Genomic DNA, 22,906 nt, shown 5'->3' on the forward strand with positions numbered 1-22,906 from the left:
ATACAGGCACTTGTATGTACACAGGCAAGACTACTGCCAGTGGATGTTCTGGATAACCCTCCTGGGGAACAGCCATTCCGGTTCCATAACAATGTACTAACTTAAAATCTGCTTGTGAAATCAAGTGCTGTTTGCTAATTTCACAGGGGTACCATATGGGCTAGCAGGAGCCCTGCTTCAGAGCAGACTCTGGAGTCAGACTACTCTACAACTTACCATCTGTGAAAACTTGGGCTATGTTATTTTTCTTTCTCTGCTGAGACACAAATTATTTCTCTTCCTGTACTGAAGTTTTCTGTTCATTCATCTATAAAATGGGGATAATAATGATTTCTAATGCATGAACGTGTTGCATGTAGAATTGTCACAGATCCTTCAGGTGGCGCTTCACCAGCTGGAAACCTCTGTGGCCAGCAGCCCCTCTGCTTGAGTTCTGCTCATGCCCACTGGGCTTGTTCCACCCACTCGGACCAGCAGGCTGCGCTCGGCTCATACAACCGGCCCAGATCCCACACTTGCCAAAGGCAAGCCAGGTGCAGAGCAGCGAGGGGTGTGTGAGGGAGCGCGCAGTTTGGCCCCTACATACATCCAGGCACGCTGGCTGCTGTGGTGGGGCAGGCACCTGCACAGGTGCTGGCTCTGTATGAGGTAGCGTCTGGACCAGACATATCGCAAGCGGCTTCTGCTGCGGGCACCAGCATCTGGACGAGGGAAATGTGGTGATGCTGGAAAGCTCAGAGACGCCAGGAACCACAGAGCCCCAAAGAGGGTGTTACAGTATGTCACAGCCCTGGTTCAGGGAGCTCCAAGGTCTGGGCTGCAAGAAGGGCCATAGCTCTTCTCTCCTTCACATGTACTGCAGCGCAGCAAGTGGGGGTTCATGTTCAAGGGTGGGGAGTGTGTTTCAGCTAATTTGTGTAAAAGCCATGGGTTTCACCTGGAGCTGGAATCCCAGGCCCAGCTGGCTTGTCACTGGCTTGAAGTTGAGGTTTCATCCGGGACCTGCCCCTTCCCACCCACCTGGGAACCTGTCTGCCTCCTGCCACCATGAGAATGACACATCAAATTACTTGTTTGAAAGTAATTTAGGATATGGATATAAATCTTATTGTTACCAGTAACAAACTCTAAGAGCCAACTTTGAACATTGCCCTGCTCTGGCCCACGACTCCTGGGCTGGCCCTGCCCCTCCACTGTTTCTTGTTGCGTGGGGTGGCCACCTGGCACCAGCGGAGGGCAGGATGGCTATAGTGTTACAGCTCTGGCACAGGGACGCCCAAGGTCTGGGCCCCCAGAAGGGTTGCTACGTTTCACTCCTGCAGCCAGTACCATGCCACTGCCTGCAGCTCAGCAAGCTGGCCAGGAAAGTGTTATAGCCCCTTTAGCTCCCACCCGTAGCTCAATGAACTGGCCAGGAAAGTGTTACAGCTCCTTTTGCTCCTGCCATTTGGTGGGTCACAAGTTCTTGTCCCATATCCGAGAAAAATGAGGTTAGATGGACAATGGGAGGGTGAGCAAGGTGGAGAAGAGCTTTATTGGGCAACTGAACAGCTCTCAGCAGAGAGATCTGTAGTGGGTAGCCCTCACTCCAGGCCATGGATTTCACCTGGAGCTGGAATCCCAGGCCCAGCTGGCTTGTCACTGGCTTGAAGTTGAGGTTTCACCCGGGACCCGCTCCTTCCCACCTAGGAACCTGTCTGCTTCCTGCCACCATGAGAATGACACATCAAGTAATTTAGGATGTGGATATAAATCTTATTGTTATCAGTGACAAACTCTAAGAGCCAACTTTGAACATCGCTTTTCCCATCACTCATGGATCTATTTTTCTGCTCCTCTTTGCAACAAAACTCCTCAAAAAAGGTATCTGTTTGCTTCTCAATCTGTCTTCTTTTCTCTCTCACACTGCCTCCTATCAGACTTTTAGTGCCACCACTTGGTCCAAACTACGGTTATCATCAGTGACTATATTACTAAATCTAATGGTCACTTCTCAGTCCTCATCTTTTCAGCAACAGTTGGTCATTCCCTCTCCCTTGACAAACTTCTCCCCTCTTGGTTTCCTGGACACCACACTTTTTTTGTTTGCTTTCCTCCTACTTCACTGGCGGTTTCTTCTCAGATTCCTGTGCTACTTCCTCTTCTTCCAAACCTCTCTCATCATTTAAGGGTTTTGGTCCTAGGTTCTCTTCTCTTTAGCTACACTCACTTTTTTGGTTGTCTTATGCAGTCCATGGCTTTAAATACCATATATTTGCAAATAACTCCCAAATTTAAATCTCTAATATAGACCTCTCCCCTGAACTTCAGACTCAAATATCCAACTGCCTACTCAACCACCCCATACCCATGTTTAATAAATGTTATAAAATGGCCTGAATGAGCTACTATGGGGAGAGCTCCTCTTTCACCCCACCAAAACCTGCTACCATCTCAGCTGAGGGAAACTCCATTCCTCCAACTGCTCAGGACAAAAACTTTGAAATCATACCTGACACTTCTCTTTAGCTACTCTTAGCCAATCCATAAAGAAATTCTGTAAAGTACATTTAGACATTGCTGTTATCTCTACTATCACTTTTAACTGAGCTACCATCCCCTCTCACATAAATTATTTTGACAACCTCCTAATTAGTCTTACTACTTCCAACCTTACCCTCCAACCCGCATTACTGTCTAGTCTCAGCATAGCAGCTAGGGTGATCGTTTTAAAATGTAAGCCAGATCCTTGAGTCCTGCTCATGCCCTTTGGGCTTGTTCATACACTGAGAATGGGGATGGCAGAGCCATCTTAGGGACGTGGCCTTATGATGCTAGAAGCAATGCTGCACTTTAGTCATCTCTTAGTGTAGAGGTGTGGGCAGAGTTATTACATGCCGAAAGTTCTTTAGCTCTCAAGTCTTTGCTAAAATGTTTCTGTCTCAATCAGTTGAACTCGGACTACCCTTGCAACCTACACCCTCACTCTCACCCGGATACTCCCTTCCCCTTTAACTGGCTCTGTGTTTTCCATCTCATGCATTAACTTCTACACATTTAAATATTTAGTATTATATAGTAATATGTATTACATATACTGAAGTCCTCATATTCAACTTACTAGGCTTATTCATTTTCATTATTGTCTGCTTCATTCCTATTGAATGTAATCTCAACAGGAATTTTTATCTGTTGTGTCTGTTGTGTTCATTGATGTATTTTCAGTGCCTATATGTGGAGTGTGAGATTCAGAGAGTAATCAAGGACAATTCCAACTTTCTTAATCTGAAAACTGGAAGGTTGAAGCTGCTAATTACCAAGATGGGGAACTCTGTGGGCAGAGCAGTTTGGGGGTTGGACAGGGAAGATCAGGCATTCCGTTTTGGGTATGTTAATTTGAGATGCTATATCATTCAATTTAGGCTATGTCTTTTGCAGTAAACAACTCCAGGAGGATAGAGGCCCTCGCTGGCATCCCCACATATCAAAACCAGTTCACAGCCTGGTACTGGCAGATGTCCGTGGTCGGCACCTGGACTTTGGTGGGCTCAATGTTTTACTTTGGCCATAAAAAGGAGAAGCCAACAGATGATGAAGTAGAACAAAAGGATGTCTCAACAAGTGAAGTACCCAGTGAACTATCTGAATGCCCAAAAGGATTTTATGTGGAAAGGATGGTCACATATAAAGAAGATTTTGTCCCAGTTACTGAAAAGATCCTCAACTATTGGAAATCATGGACTAGTGGCCCTGGTGCAGAATCATGACTGACTGCTGAATTCTAAAAATCAGGACTTGGTTCAACATTTAAATTTGATAGCTGCCTTGATTCCTATTTTGTGAAAAGTGTATATATTTAATTTTGCTGTAAAACATAATCACTAATAATATGCAATAAATATTTTCTTGAAGGAAACTAAACAACTCCAAAAATCTTAATGCTTTACAGCAAAAAAGTTTATTTCTTGCTCACTCACATTTGTGTCCATTGCAGGCCTACTGTGTCTTTGTGAACTTTATCTCATGACCCAGGCTGAAGGAGCAGCCTCCATCTGGAATGTTTCTGGTGTCAGGGCAGAGCGAAGAAATAACACAATGGAGCCACATGATGGCTTTTAAGACTTCTTCTCAAAAAGGACTTAAGTCACTTGCACCGCATGTCATTGACCAAAGCAAATCCCATGGCCAGCCCTGACATCAGCAGAACAGGGCAAATATAATGCTGGCACTGGACAAGGCAACACACATTATGAACAATAATACACTCCACTACAGATGCCTATTTGGTACATCTAAGTGACAATGTCATTAGTAATTGGACATATGAGCCTGAGGTTCAAGATGGAGTCCAAACTGGAAATACACATTTTAGAATTTTCAGCATATAGTACAGTATTTACATTCATAAAATTAGAAGAGATCACCCGGGGGTAAGTAGAAGTAGAAAAGAGAAAAATTCCAAGGACCAAACTTGGAGCACTCTAGCATTGTGAAATCAGAGAAATGAGAAATAATCAGACATGAATGAGAAAAAGTGTCCTATGACACAGGAGAGCAAGGAGAGAATGGTGTCCTAGGCAAAGCAAAGAGTGTTTCAAATAGGAAGGCGTGATCAACTATGCCAAAGGCCACTAAGAGTATGGGAAAGAAGAAGACTCAGAATTGAGCTAAGGCCATTGGAAAAGCAGATAAAAGTAGTTTTAGTGTTAGAGCTGGGGAGAAAGACTGATTCCTGTTGGTTTTAGAGAGAATGATAAAAAAGGAATTTAAGTCAGTAAGTCAATAACCAAAGAGATTATTCATAGGGAAAAAGAGAAGTTACACAAAAAATATCAGAGACTATGAGCTACACTGATAAAGGCCAGAATAAGTAGAGATGCTGGAGTGGCTGAGCAAAGTCACTGTTACCAACTCAAAGTAAATAAATTTCATTCTTGTTTAGTTATTCAGGTGTCTACATTCCTTGAAACCTCAGGAAACTCAACTAACTTACCATTCTTTCCCCACCAGCTTTCTAACTCTACCTTTATCACATTTAAAAAATTTATACACTTGCTTCAGTTTGCAAACTATATATCCTGATATGTTGATTCATCTATTAATGTATTGTTAAATTATTCCATTATTATATGCTGTTTACATCCTATACCTGGGACAGATGCTTTCTAGATGTTCCTGTCAGTTCCCAATACTTACTTGAATGTAAACACCCTGTGGGTGGGATGTGGCCTTCTTTATCATAGCATCCAGCCTGGTATCTGGCACACAGTAGGCAGTGGAAAAATATTAATTGTGGGAATGGATAGATGGATTGTACATATTAGAAAATGAACAGTGAAATCTGATTTTCTCAATGGCATCATTAATGGCATAGCTACTGGGATTGTCCTTTCAAGTTCAACTTTTGTTTTTGTGGGTTTTTATTTCTCTCCCTGATGCTAAATGCATAATACTCTTCTTATTGCTGCTTCAAATACCAGTTAATATCAGAATTCTGGGTGGAGCTGTTCCTGGCAGGCTGTCATGAACCTAAAAGGCTGCCTTGGCACAGAGGCCCAACCTAACTGATGACCAATCCTTTCTCAAGAGCATTCCAGGGCATCTTCTCTCAGCAGGAAACTGCTGGCTGGGCCGTACCCTTACAAGGGGATAGTGGACCCTTCTAGTACGAGAGATTAGCTCTTAAAGACAGTTGTGACAACTGGCCACCATTTCAGGGGGCAAAAAAAATTATATCTCTTCTTTATACCATGCACTCAGATATACTTCTGATGAAATTAACTATTTAAATGTAACAATTGAAACCAAAGAACTGTTATGGGTTTCTTTAAGAGGTAGATGAATATTTACTTAGCCTTGGGAGTGGCAAGGAAAGGGCTTAAGTGCTCAAAATGGATTCCATTAAATAAATTACTGATTGATGTAAAATAAGATTTTTTAAAGTATATAAAAATGCCAAAAACTGCATTGAAAGAAAAGTGGAAATTTGAGTGAAAATATTTGCAGCATGCATGAGAAATAGGATTAATAAACTAATATAGGAAGAGTTCTTACAAAACAATGAGGAAGATTTGAGGCCAGCACAGTGGCTCACACCTGCAATCCCAGCACTTTGGGAGGTTGAGGCAGGTAGATCACTTGAAGCCAGTAGTTTGAGACCAGCCTGGGAAACATGGTGAAATCCTATCTCTACTAAAAATACAAAAATTAGCTGGACATGGTGGTGCATTCCTGTAGTCCCAATTACTCAGGTGGCTGAGGCAGGAGAATTGCGTGAACCTGGAAGGCAGAGGCTGCAATGAGCCAAGATCATGCCACTGCACTCCAGCCTGGGCGACAGAGCAAGATCCTATCTCAAAAAAAAAAAAAAAAAAAAAAAAGGAGTTGAAAACCCCAGCAGAAAAAATAAGCAGCTTTTATGAAAGTAATTAATTAAAAGAAAAAGTACAATTTTAAAATGTGAAGAAAATATTCATCCTTACTAGAAATTGAAGAAGTCTACATTAAATAACAATGAAATAAGCCTTTCCCCAATTAAATTGACAAAAATTCCTTTATGTAATAGCATTTGTATTGTGAGGGCACAGGAAAATAAACACTCTCCTACACAACTGACATGGTGCACTCTACATTTCTGATGACATGAAGAAAGAGTTTCAGGAGGGAGGATAGGAGACCATTTATGGGAATTACAGAACTCTATGAGGGTTAGAGACCTGGAAATGAGGGGTGCCCTGGGACTCTGACACTTCCCGTGTAATTCACATGAACAAGGATAAAGGACATAATGGGAAAACTGAAGCTCTCAGAAGAGAACTTAAACTGACTCCCTCCAAAATGATGACTCATATACTTGGCCTTCTTGACTGATACCAAAGATAAACAGTCCATGCTCATATCAAAACTAATTCTTCCACTTACACGCTAGATCCCATTCCTTCTTGCTCACGCAAGAACACCACTTCAGAAATTCCCGTTATGTCCTACATCATCTATTTTATTATCTTTACGGGATCATTCTATCCACTTATAAACAAGCTATAATTTCTTCCACCCTAGAAAAATAAAATGAAACTTTCTTTTGAGCCTACTTTTCCCACCAAGACCTGTCCCATGTATTTGTTGCTCTTAGCAGGAAATCTTGAAATAAGTTTCCATACAAGCTCTCTCCAATTTCTTTCCTCCAGTTCTCTTGTAAACCTTCTCTTCTTTCAAACTTTCTCTCCACACCCACTGATCTTGGGAACCTCCACATTGCCAAATTCAATGGCCAATTCTCAGTCCTTTTCTTACCTGATTAGCAGCATTTGGCACATTTTAATAATCCCTGTCTCCTTAATACACCTTCTTCATATGTTTCCAGGTCACTGCATTCTCTTGTTTTCCTTTTTTCTTCATAAGTTCTTTCCCTTCCCTTTGTATCTCCCCTCTAAACTCTTAGTGTTGGAATACTCCAGGGCTCAGTTCTTGGTCTTCTTCTCTATCTACAGTTGCTCCCTTGATTTTATCCAATCTCATTGCTCTAAATATCTATATGCCCATGACTCCTACACTTCTAACTCTTCATGCTTTTCTTCAAATCACAATCCAACTACAAGCTTGATGTTTCCATTCAGGTGTCTGACAGATTGAACTACTGATTTTTTTTTTTTTTACTAGAAATCTCTTTTATTCATAGACTTCCAATGTTGTCTGATGACCACTTAATCTTTGCAGCTCTGCAGCCTGTGACTCCTCTGCTCAAAATTCCCATTCTTATCAGCAGGTTGATTAAGTAACTTGTGCAATGTCATCCTATTCGTCAGTGACAGAGCTGGAACCCAGAGCCAGGCAGTCTGATGGGAACTTGAATATGTTAAATAGGTTACAAAAGAGTGTGGCTAGTATGATTCCATGTTTATTAAATATAATTAAGTATTTATAAGAAAATGGCTGAAAAAATAGATTCACTCATGGTCTCTGGATGGACATATTATGGCTAGATGTTTTTCCTTCTCTTTTACCTCTACATTTTACTTATTCACCAATACTTTTGTCGTAAGTAAAACATCCTGATCAACTTTTTTTAAGATTCAGGATTCCAGATGAACTTCATTTCCTCTAATAATTCTCTGCATTATAAATAATCCTATTCCATATATTTTTGAGTTGTTCATGACATGTCAGAAGATATAGGGCATTTTCATGCAGATTTCGTGGTATTTCTGGCAGAGGTGGACTCTTGAGCTGCGATGACCATATGCATGATACAATGTCATGTTTCTTTCCATTTTATAATGAGGATGTGGAAAGTGTGTTTGTGGGTTTGTCCTAATCTGATAAAATATCATCTTGATAATACGCATATCATTTTCTGCATCCTAAATAGAAATTTCCTGAGCACAAATACAAAGACCATTCCTGTCTTATATTTAGTAAATACCAATAAGTTTTTGCTCTTTCACCACTGTCTGAAGAATATTAGATTTTCCCAAAGGTAAAAGAATAACAAGCATGAAAACATTTCTCCCTCCTTAAGAAAAACAATAAAAGAAAAACTTAAGGCTAAGGTGGCTGTTGCCTGGTACTAAATGTTGCATATATGTTGGCCTCCATATGTTGCAATGAGTGTGAAAGTCTCAGCAAAATAAGGGGAGGAAGGAGTGCTTGTGTGTGGGAAAAGAGAAATTTCCAGTTTCTGATTACTGAACTGCGTTACAGCTCTCTTTGAACAAATACTGGCCAGTGGCCCGACATTAAGGGAAGTCCCGATCTGTTGTTAAGTGGAAACAGTGTAAATTATTTCTAATGGAGAGAATGACAAAAGCAAAACTTTCCCATCCCTATTTCTTTGATAAATTGCTTTGTCTACAGAATATAATGCAGACATTTCTGTTTTTTATAATCTTAATCTTAAAAGCCATGTCCTTAAACAAAGCATTGAAAGTAATTTCTTTTTTTTTTTTTTTTTTTAATCAGGAACAAGTCTACACCTGGACTTTGTATTTTTGATAAAGAATTCAGCATAAACAAAGTTTGATGTGACTAACACCATCATATTTCTAACTTACTTTTATCTGGCATTTTACAATTTTCTAAGGCACTTTCATATACACAAATTGATTCTCATGTCAACTCAGAGAAGAGGATATTATTATCCCTATTTTAGAAATGGAGAAAATAGGACACAGGAAGATGAATTTACTTGGTGGATGATAGATGGGTCTGTCTTGAAGGCCTTTTAGCAGTACCGGGGGTATTTCTTATCTCCCCCAAAGCAGCAGGAAACAGCTACCATGTAAATCAGCATACCTCCGAACAGGAAACAGCTACAATGTAAATCAGCATACCTCTGACATCTTGAAGTTAATGTCAATTTTCTTGTCAAGCTCACACCTATATTTCCTCATCATCTCAAGGCCAATGTATCTTATCCACACTACTAACTCTTGTTCTTATTAGTTACCCTCAAGGTAAAAATTTCTCTTTACTCATACCCAAACTTTCCCATGCTTCTTTTCCCCAAACTTTTTTCTACTGTTAACCTCTTTTGAAGCTCTTTCCACTGTAAAAAACACAATTTTATTGTACTTACTCTAATCTATACCCTCAACCTCCTAGCAGAGCGATACCTTCACCTTCTTTCCTTAACTGAAACTTGGATTTCCTGCAAGAATATTATTTCCCTTGAGCTTTGACAAGCAAAAACTGCTTGTTCTCTCCTCCCAACACGCTGAGAGATTTGGAAGCAGGGCTGGCATTCTCCTAGCTTCTAATTGCCAGCTCCAGTTATTCCATTCCTACCCAAGTACAATGGTGCGATCTCGGCTCATTGCAACCTCCACCTCTTGGGTTCAAGCAATTCTTCTGCCTCATCCTCCCAAGTAGCAGGGTTTACAAATGTGCACCATCAAGTCTGGCTAATTTTATATTTTTAGTAGAGATGGAGTTTCATCAGGTGGGCCAGGCTGGTCTTGAACTCCTGACCTCAGGTGACCTCGGCTTCCTAAAGTACTGGAATTACAGGCATGAGCCACAGTGCCCAGCCCTCTGCCCTCTTTGGAGTCTCATGCTATAGCATGGAGCATAATCACCTTCATCTACCTGCTTCTAGATCACTCCCAGATTCACAGAGAGCTTCAGCACCTGGCGAACAAACACTGCCAAGCTCCTGCTGTTATCTTAGACAACTTCACTGTCCATGACTCACCGCTTCTTAAACACCTGGATTTCAATGCCCTTTGCCTCTATTCCTCTTTAACACAACTCACCTCTGTGGCAAATCCAAACTTTATAATCACCCAGATTATCTGGAAACCTGAACATCAATGACTGTTCACAGCTCTGTCAGCACTTGTCCTAGCAACTTCTGTACTCTCCTGACATGGTAGCAATTTCTATTCATGATCTTTCTCTCTTTAACTCTTCCAGCCACCCTCCCATCTGTACTTCCTTCTCTATCCAGCCTACTCTAGTGGCCCACCAATTCCCTGAATTCCTTCTGGGCGCCCACCACAGCTTCTCTCTTTCTGCTGTACTCCCAACTAACTTTCTATTTCCTGTAGTTATCCTGGTGGTTTAAGGCATAGACTGGGGGATCCAGTCTCCCTCAATTTGAAGCCCATTTCTACCACTTAGTAGTGATTCCACTTCGAATAAATCATTTAATTTTTTATGGCTTCCATTTTCCTTGGCTGGAAAATAGTAGTAGTACCTATTCATGACTAGCACAAGTTATTATGAAGATTGAAGTAATATATGTAAAGTGCTTAGAATAGTACCTAGAACATAAGTGTTCAGTAAATGCTTACTCTTATGACAACTGAACTTCTTGATGCTACTTCCTTAAAAAAGTCATATAACCAAATTAATAAGTGCAAATATATGTCCAGATGTGCAAAGTAAAACATAAACTGACAAAAATCTTCTTTTTTCATTCCTCTCTCTATATATTGCCTGTTTAAGGGAGAATTTTGAGAAAATACCCTGGTAAGGCCTGAGACTGTCTGACACCATCATGTTAGCTGTTTGTCTTCCTCATCAAAAGTATATAAGATTAACAGACTGATGAATGTCTATTATTTTTAAGGCAGGAATGGCAAGGACATTAGGTGACCTCTTCCAAGAAGACAGACTTTAAAAAACAGGCAGCTTGGGCACAGTGGCTCATGTCTGTAATCCCAGCACTTTGAAAGGCTGAGGCTGGTGGATTGCCTGAGCTCAGGAGTTCGAGACCAACCTGGGCAACATGGTGAAACCTTGTCTCTACCAAAAAACACAAAAAATTAGCCAGACATGGTGGTGCGTGCCTGTGGTCCCAGCTACTCAGGAGGCTGAGAGTTGGGAGGATCACTTGAGCCTGGGATATGGAGATTGCAGTGAGGCGAGATCACGCCACTGCACTCCAACCAGGGTGACAGAGTGAGACCTTGTCTCACCAAAAACAAACAAACAACAAAAAAAACTCACCGGGCAGAAGACATGAAAAGAGATCTCACAAAAGAGAAAAAAAGAATGACTAAGAAACACATTTAAAGATGCTCATTTCTAATTAGTAATCAGAGAAATGCAAATTAAAGCCACAATGAGATAACATTACACACGCTTGATATTGGCAAAAACTAAGTCTAACAATATCGAGTGTTGGACAAGATACTCTGATGGGCATATAAACGGTGCAATCACTTTGCAAAACATTGTGATGTTATTTACCTTACAAAGCCAAACATTCACACACCCCCAAAGCACAAAAGTGCAAGCAAACTTATCACTGACAGGAGAGTAGATAAATAGTGGTAGAGAAGTATGTTCACATGAGAAATATCAAACACACACACATGTACACAAGGGACACATATCTACAGTAATGCCATGAATCTTAGAACAATCTTGAAGGGAAAGGAAATGAGTATGTTTCTAACAATGAAAGCTATATAATGTAATGACACTTTACATATATTAACCCATTTAATTCTCTATTAGAGGTAGGTACTATTGCTCTCATTTTATAGATAAGGAAACTGAGGCAGAGAGAGCTCAAGTAACTTGTGCTAACAAGTGAAGGTGCCAAGATCTAGCTAACATTTCTTTCATGCCTACACAGTACCAGCCACTGTACTGCTTTGCCTAGATTATCTGTTTCATAAAAGATGCTTTTTACAAAATATCATTTTTTTTTTGCCAGATATATCTTCCTAAATTAACATAACGAGTTAGGACTGGAGAATCCAGTTAATCACATGCCTTTGCACTCTTCTCCCAACTCTATCACCTAAGTGCAAAATGAATTGAGAGTTTGAACTTCATTTAAGTAATCTTCTGAACCATTTTCCAGGCATGATTTTTGGAAACCCAGAATGTGACTCACTGCCAACGCCCTAACGCCCTGAGGCCCTGGAATTTTCCTTCAGTCTACATTTTTCAGAATGCTAATAACTTAATAAGAGACATGAAAATAAAGGAATTCTCCCCCGGGACAATCATCGCCCAGAAATCTCCTTCCCAGCATTCTTTTACTTTCACCCTTAAAACCTTAAAGGAAGAACCAGCAGCTAGAAGGGGGATCATTCCTTCCAGCATCGCAGTGCTTCCTCTCAAGAATAATGCTGGTAAATTTGTAATTCAGCAGTGTATGTGGGGCAGGTGAGGAGAGCTGGGAATCCAAACCCTGTGTTTTAGTCCCAGCTCTGCCATTTAATTGTAGAATACTGGACAAATCCATTAACTTCCCTGGGGCTCGTTTCCCTCACTTCTGCACTTCCATTCTGTTAAACCCGACAAGCACTTCTTGAAAGCTTCCTAAGTGCCATGCACCCTGCCGGGCTTTGGGGCTATAAAGATGAATAAGACACAATTGGTCATAGAGGAGTTTTCCAGCCATTCAGGAGCTTTCTTTCTAGAGTACAGGACTGTGCATCATGATAGCTAAGGTGGCTAAGCAGAATGTGGGTATCCAGGTGGTGGAAACATTGTGAAAAGTGAACAATGCTAGCATACTATTATAAGTAAGAGGTCAGCTCTGGGGCCCAATGTAACAGCTCTAGGGCCCAAAGTAACAGAGATATCCTCACTGTGACCCTCATTAACTTCGTGATATGAGGCAAGTTACCTACCCTTCCGAGGAATCAGTTTCCTTGTCTCTAAAACAGAGATAATAATTGTACTATCTTCGTTTTGCAGATCAAATAAGATAATGTATGTAAAAAGGAGGGTTGATAGTCATCCTGAGTAAATGTTACCTGTCCTCCTCCTCCTCCTCTTCATCACTATTATTAGTATATAAGTTGCTCCTTAGCCAGGCATTGTGACAGGGTCTGGAGATCTGGGTAGACATCTGTTCATCAACCTTGCTTAGTCCTAGCTTCCTCACTAGAGGATGTCACTGAGGTGAACATTCAGTTCTTGCCCTCAGATCTTTCCTGAAGTTGTTCACATGCATTAAAGGAATGTTAAGAGGCCAGTGCAAAGTAAAATTGATTCCAAGAAGGTTATTTCTAAATGTTCTGAAGTATTTGCTAAGATGCAATTTAGCATAGAAGAAGCAAGAGGATGCATTTTGATAAAGATGCTATTAATGCATGATTTTGGGAGACGTTTGAGAAGTGAAAATCATGCTGAACGAATTTGACTTGTTAACGAAAAGAGTCAAACTCTAAAAAATATTAAAAGATTTATTCTGAGCCAAATATGAGTGACCACAGTCAATGATACAGCCCTCAGGAGGTTCTGAGAACACGTGCCCAAGGTGGTTGGGGTATAGCTTGGTTTTATGTATTTTAGGAAGGCATGAAACATCAAATACATTTAAGTAATACATTGGTTTGGTTCAGAAAGACGGGACAACTCAAAGCAGGGGTTTCCAGGCTATAGGTAAATTTAAACATTTTCTGGTTGACAATTGGTTGAGTTTGTCTAAAGACCTGAGACTGATAGAAAGGAATGTTTAGGTTAAAGACAAAGGATTGTGGAGACCAAGTTTTATTGTGCAGAGGAAGCTCTCAAACAGCAGCCTTCAGATAGAGCAGGTTGTAAATTGTCTCTTATTGGACTTAAAAGAGTGCCTGGCTCTTAGCTGATTATCTCCTGGATCTGGAAAGAAAGGAAGGAAAACAAAGGGGGAAGGAGATGCTCTATAGAATGTGAATTTTTCCCACAAGAGACTTTGCAGGGCAATTTCAAGGTATGGCAAGGAAATATATTTTGAGGTTAAATATTTTTTCCTTGTCTCATAATGTTATGCCAGAGTCAGACTGAAAAGTAAGTCACAATATATAGCATCAAATAAAACTCATCTGATGATAATTTATGGTTTGCAGGGCATGACTCCCCAGACCCCTTAGGTAGGAATTTGGGTAAGATAAAAAAATCAGAGCTTAGTCCTCAGGCTTGATTTGAAAAAGTATGGTCTAGAAATTATAAAGGAAATTATAAATCTGACTACAAAGAAATTATAATAAACTCATATAAAAAGTGTTTTAAAAATGTAAACTAGCAAAATATTTGCAATATATATGACAAAGGGCTAATTTTGTGAATATACAAAGAACACTTACAACTCTGCAAGAAGATGAATAACTAATAAAAAATGGACAAAGGGCATGGACAGACTATTCAGGAAAAAAGACATACAAATAGGCAATACATGTGGAAAGATGTTCAACCTCATTTATGATTAAAGAGTGAAAATTAAAACAGATACCATTTGGGCAAAGAATAAAAAGACATTGACATAACCAGTATTGGTGAGGGTGTGTGGTAACTGGCATGATCATACACAGTTGATGTTAACTAATGTAATTTATTTATTTTTATTTATTTATTTATTTTGAGACAGAGTCTTGCACTGTCACCCAGGCTGGAGTGCAATGGTGCGATCTCAGCTCACTGCAATCTCTGCCTCCCTGGTTCAAGTGATTCTCCTGCCTCAGCCTCCTGAGTAGCTGGGATAACAGGCACCCTCCACCACGCCTGGCTAAGTTTTTGTATTTTTAGTGGAGATGAGGTTTCACTATGTTGGCCAGGCTGGTCTTCTCCTGACCTTGTGATTCGCCCGCGTTGGCCTCCCAGAATTCTGGGATTGCAGGTGTGAGCCACCGCACCCGGCCAACTAATGTAATTTTTGAGGAGGAATAATTGATAGCATGTTATAAAATAAAAGGTACTTTTACTCTGACTTGCTAATAAAAATTATCCTACAAATATGCAATTCATAAATGCACAAAGCTCTAGATACAAGGTTGTTCCTAAGAATTGTTTGTAACAGCCAAAAAAGGGTCCATTAATGAAGACTGTTAAACAATGATAGACCCATGCAATGAAGAATGAGATGGCTACATATATTGATATAAAATGTTCACATCATATTGTTAAAGAGGCAAACCAAAGAAGAGTATATAGAGTACATTTCCTTTTACATGAAGAAGATATAAATTAGCTTATATATGCATAATAATGCTCTATAAGGAAACAGAATTTTTGTGATTGTTACCACTGAAAATGTAGGAAGGGAAACATTGCCTTTTACTGAATTCTCTTCTGTAACGTTTAAAAATTTTACCGTGAACATATATTACTTTTAAATTAAAAAAGAAGGAAACAAAACCTTAGTTAAAAATTTAAACAGCAAATAAGAGGCATTACAATATTTCTGAAATTAGTTTTAAAAACTAAGTAAGTTATTATCTTAAAAGATGAACTTTCCTTTGCAACTGTTAGTTACATCACTAGGTGATTCCTCCATAAGATGAAGGAGTTTCTCCATTATTTTATTTACCTAGTGCTTAGTAATGCTTATTTTATGACAGGCTATTTTAAGTGCATTAATCATTGTATGATTATGGGTGGTTGTTATTGTTATCCCCACATTACAGATAAGAAAATTGAAGCACATAGAGGTAAAATAGCTAGTCACATAGCTAGTAAGCTCTAGAGCTGAGATTCAAACTTTGGACGTTTGACTCTAGAGAATCCATACCTTAACCATGCTTTGTTTCTTCTTGAAGTCTTTTTGCTTTTTGTTTTTTTTGGGACGAAGTCTCACTCCATCGCCCAGGCTGGAGAGCAGTGACACGATCTCGGCTCACTGCAACCTCTGCCTCCCAGGTTCAAGCGATTCTCCTGCCTCAGCCTCATGAGTAGCTGGGATTAGAGGTGTCTGCCACCATGCCCAGCTAATTTTTGTATTTTTAGTAGAGATAGGGTTTTACCATGTTGGCCAGGCTGGTCTTGAACTCCTGTTCTCAAGTGATCTGTCCACCTTGGCCTCCCAAAGTGCTGGGATTGCAGGCATGAACCATTGCGCCCAGCCATGCTTCTTGAAGTCTTTAGAAATTTTTAGCATAGTCTACCTGGGTGATCTAATTATATAACCTGCAAAGGGGCTCATATCATATACCCCAAACTCTTTCTAGGATACCTCCAGGTCAAACCTATCCACTTTTCTGAACTTTTGCAGGATCTAATGGAAAAACAAGATGCTACGAGAGAACAAGACTGGGTCTTTTTGCACGTGGAGTAATAACAGGGCCTTCTAACAGCTCTCAAGTTCGACACAAAACCTCAACACAGCATAGCAGCGTATCTTTGTTGAAACATTCTTCTTAATTGCTGTCTTTAAACCTAAAAGGGCTGATCTCAGGCAACTGTGGGGTAAAATGTGGCTGATCCATCAGCCAGTAGAAAATAAGGTTAAGCCAAGAAGGACTGCCATGGAGATGGAAAGCTGAATTATTTGGCTGAATTCCTATATTTTCAAAGTGATGTCAAGGTGAAGATTTTTTTTTTAGCTGCAGAGGCACAAGAAGACATGCTTTATCACCTAAGCTTGTTGACAGTGAACATGTTTCTTGTGTTTCTCGTTTAGCATTTTCCTCAAGGGTTATGTCAAGCTAGGTCAGGGTTACTCTTTCTAACCCTGAAAGTGAAGAGATTGATGAAATGATGGGCCCTTGTTGATGGTAAATCGGACACTAAAGTTATCTCATGGGTTATCCCCTATGGCTTTTGATTGCCTTTTATTCTAACAAAGTTGCTATTGAAAACTTTCTCCACGTACAGGCAGGTTCTTTGAAGGGCTAGTGGGCATCTCAGCTGCCATACTTGCTAAGGAAGGTTGATTACTGAATCTTCATTGGTCACTGAATAGCACTGTGTAAGGCATTCTGAGATGTTCCATTATTCCTGTTGGTTTGGGACTGAATGCACAATTCTATGTAAGGAATGGGTTGTTTATATTTTCAGTGGACCATTGTGCACTGTAGAGGCTGCCTGGTAAGGGATATGATATACTACAGCGCTGCCATAAGCGGAGGAATGCCCAGCATAGGAATAAAAACACGTGAGGAAGGCCGTGCCTGGAAAACGTTATGTCAGACAAGGCCTGGGCACTAGGAGAGGTTTTCATTACCTTTCTTTTGTTGTTGTTGTTGTTTTTGAGACGGAGTTTTGCTTTTGTTGCCCAGGCTGCAGTGCAATGGTGCAATCTCTGCTCACCGCAACCTCCGCCTCCCGGGTTCAAGCGATTCTCCTGCCTCAGCCTCCCGAGTAGTTGGGATTACAGGCATGCACCACCAAGCCTGGCTAATTTTGTATTTTTAGTATTTTGTAATTTTGTATTTTTAGTAGAGACAGGATTTCTCCATGTTGGTCAGGCTGGTCTCGAACTCCTGACCTCAGGTGATCCACCTGCCTTGGCTTCCCAAAGTGCTGGGATTACAGGCATAAGCCACCACACTCAGCCTCATTTTTAAGAGAAGGAGCTTCACTCTGTCACCCAGGATGGAGTGCAATGACATGATTTTGGCTCACTGCAGCCTTGATTTCCCAGGCTCAAGCGATCCTCCTGCCTCTGCCCTGAGTAGCTGGGACTACAGGTGCATGCTGCCACACCTGGCTAATTTTTCTTTTTTTTTTCTAGAGACAGGTTTTTGTCATGTTGCCCAGCCTAGACTTGAACTCCTGAGTTAAGATGATCCATCCTCCTCGGCCTCCCAAAGTGCTGGGATTAGTGTGAGTCACCACACCTGGCCAGTTTTCATTACATTTGATTAGAGATGGGGACCTGTAATCCTATGTTGATCCAATTTTTCAGTTTAGAGAGACTGTTAGGGAACTCAGCTCTCTGGTCACTTTATAAGCTAACTACCTAAACAGTGAGAGACATACTAGATAACCTTAGATGGTACCAATCCGTGTGAAGATCTGTAATGGCATAGACAAAGTGCCGGGAACTAAAGGTTCTCTTCTGGTGAAGGAGTCATAGTCTGACTTAATTGCCAATGAAAATATAATTTGGCAATAACATCTTGATCTAGAGGTGTGCTGTTCAATGTGGTAGCCACCAGTCATATGTGGCTATTTAAATAAACTAAAATTAAATAAAAAGTTCAACTCCTCAGTCACCCAAGGCACATTTCAATTGTTCAACATTAATACGGTAGCTAGTGGCTATCATTAAGGACAGTGAAAATTCGTGAAACATTTCTATCATTGTAGAATGTTCTATTGAACGGTGCTGATCCAAGAGAGAAACAAAAAGTCCTCAAAGATACTCTGTCAAGAGACAATATCTTGTTGGGTTGATTGACCATACCAGATAGCTCATATCTAATTTTTATTTTGAACCACTAGAGATTTGAAATAGAAAGGGAATAAGATCTTAAGAGTTTGGTGTGAAGAGTGAAGCTTATTTTTTCAGTAAAGACACCTTCTGTTAGGGGCTTACTATGGATAATGGTCATAAGCCAGGAGGTGACACAGAATGTGATGCTTTGAAGTCGGGGCTTCCTCTGATTAAGTGTATGTGACCTCACTGGGCAGAAGGAAGTGGTCAAAGGTACTTTTGATACATGCACAAGAAATGAGTGTGGTTTCACTTTTCTTGAGTTTTCTGGAATTTCCCTCAGTTTCTGACCTCCTCACCTTTCTGTATCAAATTAAATTGGTAAAAATAGGTTAGGCATCCTAAGAAAAGCATGAAACATAACACCCCTTTCTGGCTTAAGAGATTCTCAATGCCTTCCTCAAAAGGAGAGTAATTCTTTTATTGATGCTGTTTCGTGTGTGTATTAGTCCATTTCACACTACTATAAAGAACTACCTGAGACTGGGTTATTTATAAAGAAAAGAGGTTTAATGGACTCACAATTTCACATGGCTGGGTAGGTGTCAGGAAACTTACAATCATGGCAGAAGGCAAAGGGGAAGCAAGGCACATCTTACATGGCAGCAGGAGAGAGAGTGAGGGTGGAACTGCCCAACACTTTTAAACAGTCAGATCACATGAAAACTCCCTCACTATCATGAGAACAGCATGGGGGAAACCACCCCTATGTTCTAATCACATCCTACCAGGTCCCTCCCTCAACATGTGAGGATTACAATTCCAATGACATGTTGGTGGGGACATAGAGCCAAACCATACCAATGTGTCTCTAAAACTTTAAAAGGCATCAAGGAGAGGGAAATGAAATTAAGGGAAGACTTACTTATAATAGTGCAGGATGTCTCTGGTGGCTTGTAGCACAGGGATGCATCTAATCATTTTCAACAGTCTGAAGAAACATTTGGTTGCCCCCTCCCGCCCAAGTCCTTTGATATGGACTTATGAACTGAGGAATTATGAAGCAATGAAGACTGCTTGGGGTCTTCATCTAGCCTGACATCTAGGGCCTAGGTGTCAGGATGCCAAAGAAAATTTATCAGAGATTAAGGTGTCTCTCATGGAAATTATGAAGTAGGTTAAGACAGATGTTAAGAGGAGGAGGTCGTCATTCATAGCACAGCTAGAAAGATTAGAAAAGAGACTGTTAGATACAGCCAAGAGTTGTCTCTGGTAAATATAATGAGAGCAGTTTCCATGAACTGATGAGACAATTAGGAGGGTGGCTACAGGGAATGAAGAGCGAGTTTCCAGGGCAGCAGTGAAAACATGAGCTCTTGACCTTGTTTAGTCTTGGATATTTCACCATCCTCTCACAAAAGTAAACACTCTGGTACCCAGTAAATACCTGATGAATGAATCTTTGGGAAAGAAAATCATTGAATGCATAAATTCCTTTATTGAAAATATTGGGATAGCACTGCATTACATATAGTCAATATCCATAAATGAAGGGTCACACATTTTTGAATGGACAATACTGTTTTACATAGAGAACACAGCATGTGGATATGCTCTCACAATTATAGTATCATGGACTAAACTAGGTCAGAGTGAAGTATATGCAAAATGACCATTTTGTTTTTTTCCATTTTATTTATTAATAGCATATGGTTGCAGATGGTGTAAATGGTAAACGTGATATCATGAGACATTCCTGATATCTCACACCAACACATTATTTAGCGAGCAGGCTAAGGTGAAACTGCCAGTATGCTGTTAGTCAAGAGTCTCAGTAGGAGAGCTTGAGTGAAACGTACGCCCAGGCTACAGATTTAAAATTTTCTAGCATTCATTTACATTTGCATGGAATGTAAGGAGTATAATAATTGTTGATCTGACAGGAGGCCACTGGACAATTTGTTCTCTTTTACAAATTGTCTAAACTAGGAGAATAATGTAAAGGAAATATTCTAAGAATTGTTTTTTTAAATGCGGATATGCAAATAGTACTCGTTATAAATTTTTTCCTTTCAAAAATTACCGGGGAAATAATTTATGACAGACCATTTTTCAGCTTTGGCTATTATTAGAATTTTTTTCCTACTAGCAAGCAGTCTTTGGCTTTCATAAAAGTCTGGTAATCAATAATATTGGTTAGGTCTTTATTATTATTATTGTTATGATTTTTGAGACAGAGTCTTGCTGTCACCCAGGATAGAGTGCAGTGGCACGATCTTGGCTCACTACAACCTCCACCTCCTGGGTTCAAGCAATTCTCCTGCCTCAGCCTCCCAAGTAGCTGGGATTACAGGCACCCGTCACACACCCGGCTAATTTTTGTACTCTACGAGACGGGGTTTCACCATGTTGGCCAGACTGGTCTCAAACTTGTGACCTTGAGTGATCCACCTGCCTCGGCCTCCCACAGTCTGAGATTACAGGCAAAAGCCACCATGCCCGGCCCTTTATTTTATGTAATAGATGTTTTATGATATGAAAATAAGTTGATATCTTAAAAATAGGGTTTCCTTTCTATTCCAATTTTGATATGAATGCATTTCTTTGTATTTTTTTCCTCAAATAAATGAATCTACAAACCAAGACAATTGGTCCAATTTGACGTTTTTCATTTGATTTTAAAAATGCAGAAATTAATATACTGAGTCTCTTTTAAGACAGAAGCCTGCTCATTAATGTAAAAGCTTGGAAAAGTTATACAAAGAACATTCCGAAAATAAAGTTTTTGTTATTAACACACATGATTTTAAGAAGCAAAACTTTTTTTTTTTCAAAAGCAGGATTTGTTCTAAGTCTAGGTTCACAAAGGTATTCATTGCTATAAATATCAACTTAAGACTGTGAGAAATGATGTATTCTTTTTCACACGAATATGTTCAAGGTAAGTAACTAAAAATGTATGCTTTTATTGACTAAATGGAAAGCTGGCCTATAATAGTCAAATTGATGAACATTCATAATGAGTTTTTAGAAATTTAGAATTATACACTCATATATATGTATATGTACATATACATACACACACACATATATCTTTATATATCCACATACAGATACATAGATATATGCTGCTTAAGACCTATCACCCTAAACAATCAGGGCAAAAAAAAATTCAATATAAAACTATATAAATCAAACAGATTTGTTCCCAAAACATAGCACAAAATGTATACATTTAATATTTCAAGATTTGACACATTAAAAAAAAAAAACCTGCTGACACATTTCAGACAATACACTACAAATAATAAATAAAAGTTTTTTTTTAAAAAAAAAAAACTTCATATATTCCCTTTAAGTGCTGTGCACTTACAATTTTTCTAAATGAGACTAAGCTTTTCCATGGCAAATAATAGCTGTACATTTTGGTAATGAAAATTATGCTGATAAATACACAAGGCATGTATATATCCACAGTATCTTTTTTTTCACAGTTACCAAAAATAAAAATTGCATTCAACTCATATATCCATAAACACTCTGATTCCTCACCGTATGGATTTGAAGGAAGTGGAAGTACAAAGTCTTTTCAACAACCTGGATTTTAAGTTTCTTTCTTCAATGTCTGCCCTCCACGTGGACCTTCCAGAATCTTTCTGCAATGTGATCATGCTCTGAGATGATGGCAAAAAGGAAGCATTGGGGTGGGATGAGGCAGCCTGGGCTGGGGCTTCTTTTTCCAGCCAGCTTTAGGAGGGCTGGTCGAACCCAGTCTTTTAAATGTTATATTTTAAGGCAGTCTGAATTTCACTCAAATGCCCACACCTCCAGATCCTGAACTATGAAGTCTTCCTTTTTGGAAAGAATATCATTATTGAAAGTGCTGCAAGAGTTGCTTCGTCCATGATATAAATCAGCATCTAGCCATAAACCAAATCGTCCCCTGAAAAGGTTAAAAAAAAAAAAAAAAAGGTGAAAATACTTCTATCTTACATGGCACACAGCACACTGTTCTCTCTTGCCCCCATCTTCTTTCCTTTATACTGTTGACAGGCAAAATTCCTAACTGCTTATAAAACCAGGATACATTTCCTTTATTTCTTTTTTTTTTTTAAAATTTATTTATTATTATTATACTTTAAGTTGTAGGGTACATGTGCATAACGTGCAGGTTTGTTACATATGTATACTTGTGCCATGTTGGTGTGCTGCACCCATCAACTCGTCATTTACATCAGGTATAACTCCCAATGCAATCCCTCCCCCCCCCCCCGCCCCCCTCCCCATGATAGGCCCCGGTGTGTGATGTTTGACTAGTCTTCCTAAAAGACAAGTGGTAACAGTCCCTCATTTAGACACATAAATATTCTATCTTTGATTCTTTGTGTC

At 39.8% G+C, this 22,906-nt stretch overlaps 3 protein-coding genes across 14 annotated transcripts in view; 1 reads left to right on the plus strand and 2 right to left on the minus strand.

The window, feature by feature from the left end:
* HINT3 (histidine triad nucleotide binding protein 3) overlaps positions 1 to 22,906 on the minus strand; it is a 124,863-nt gene that overhangs the window by 27,463 nt on the left and 74,494 nt on the right. The window lies entirely within an intron of this gene.
* LOC126953459 (small integral membrane protein 26-like) lies at positions 3,405 to 3,746 on the plus strand. Its single transcript, XM_050788876.1, has one exon. The coding sequence runs from the start codon at positions 3,405 to 3,407 to the stop codon at positions 3,744 to 3,746; it is 342 nt and encodes a 113-aa protein (XP_050644833.1).
* Positions 19,996 to 22,906, minus strand: part of NCOA7 (nuclear receptor coactivator 7) — a 159,565-nt gene continuing 156,654 nt past the window's right edge. For all 12 annotated transcript variants that reach the window (XM_050788676.1, XM_050788677.1, XM_050788682.1 and 9 more), the window contains one exon: positions 19,996 to 22,460. In XM_050788676.1, the coding sequence (XP_050644633.1) occupies positions 22,325 to 22,460 (136 nt within the window). In that variant the 3' untranslated portion in view covers positions 19,996 to 22,324. The remainder of the gene's footprint in view (positions 22,461 to 22,906) is intronic.

The sequence above is a fragment of the Macaca thibetana genome, chromosome 4 (genome assembly GCF_024542745.1).
Source record: "Macaca thibetana thibetana isolate TM-01 chromosome 4, ASM2454274v1, whole genome shotgun sequence".
NCBI lineage: Eukaryota > Metazoa > Chordata > Mammalia > Primates > Cercopithecidae > Macaca > Macaca thibetana.

Bases quoted from the DNA above. Each gene is read 5' to 3' on its own strand.
- LOC126953459 (XM_050788876.1), top strand. From the start codon at position 3,405: ATGTCTTTTGCAGTAAACAACTCCAGGAGGATAGAGGCCCTCGCTGGC.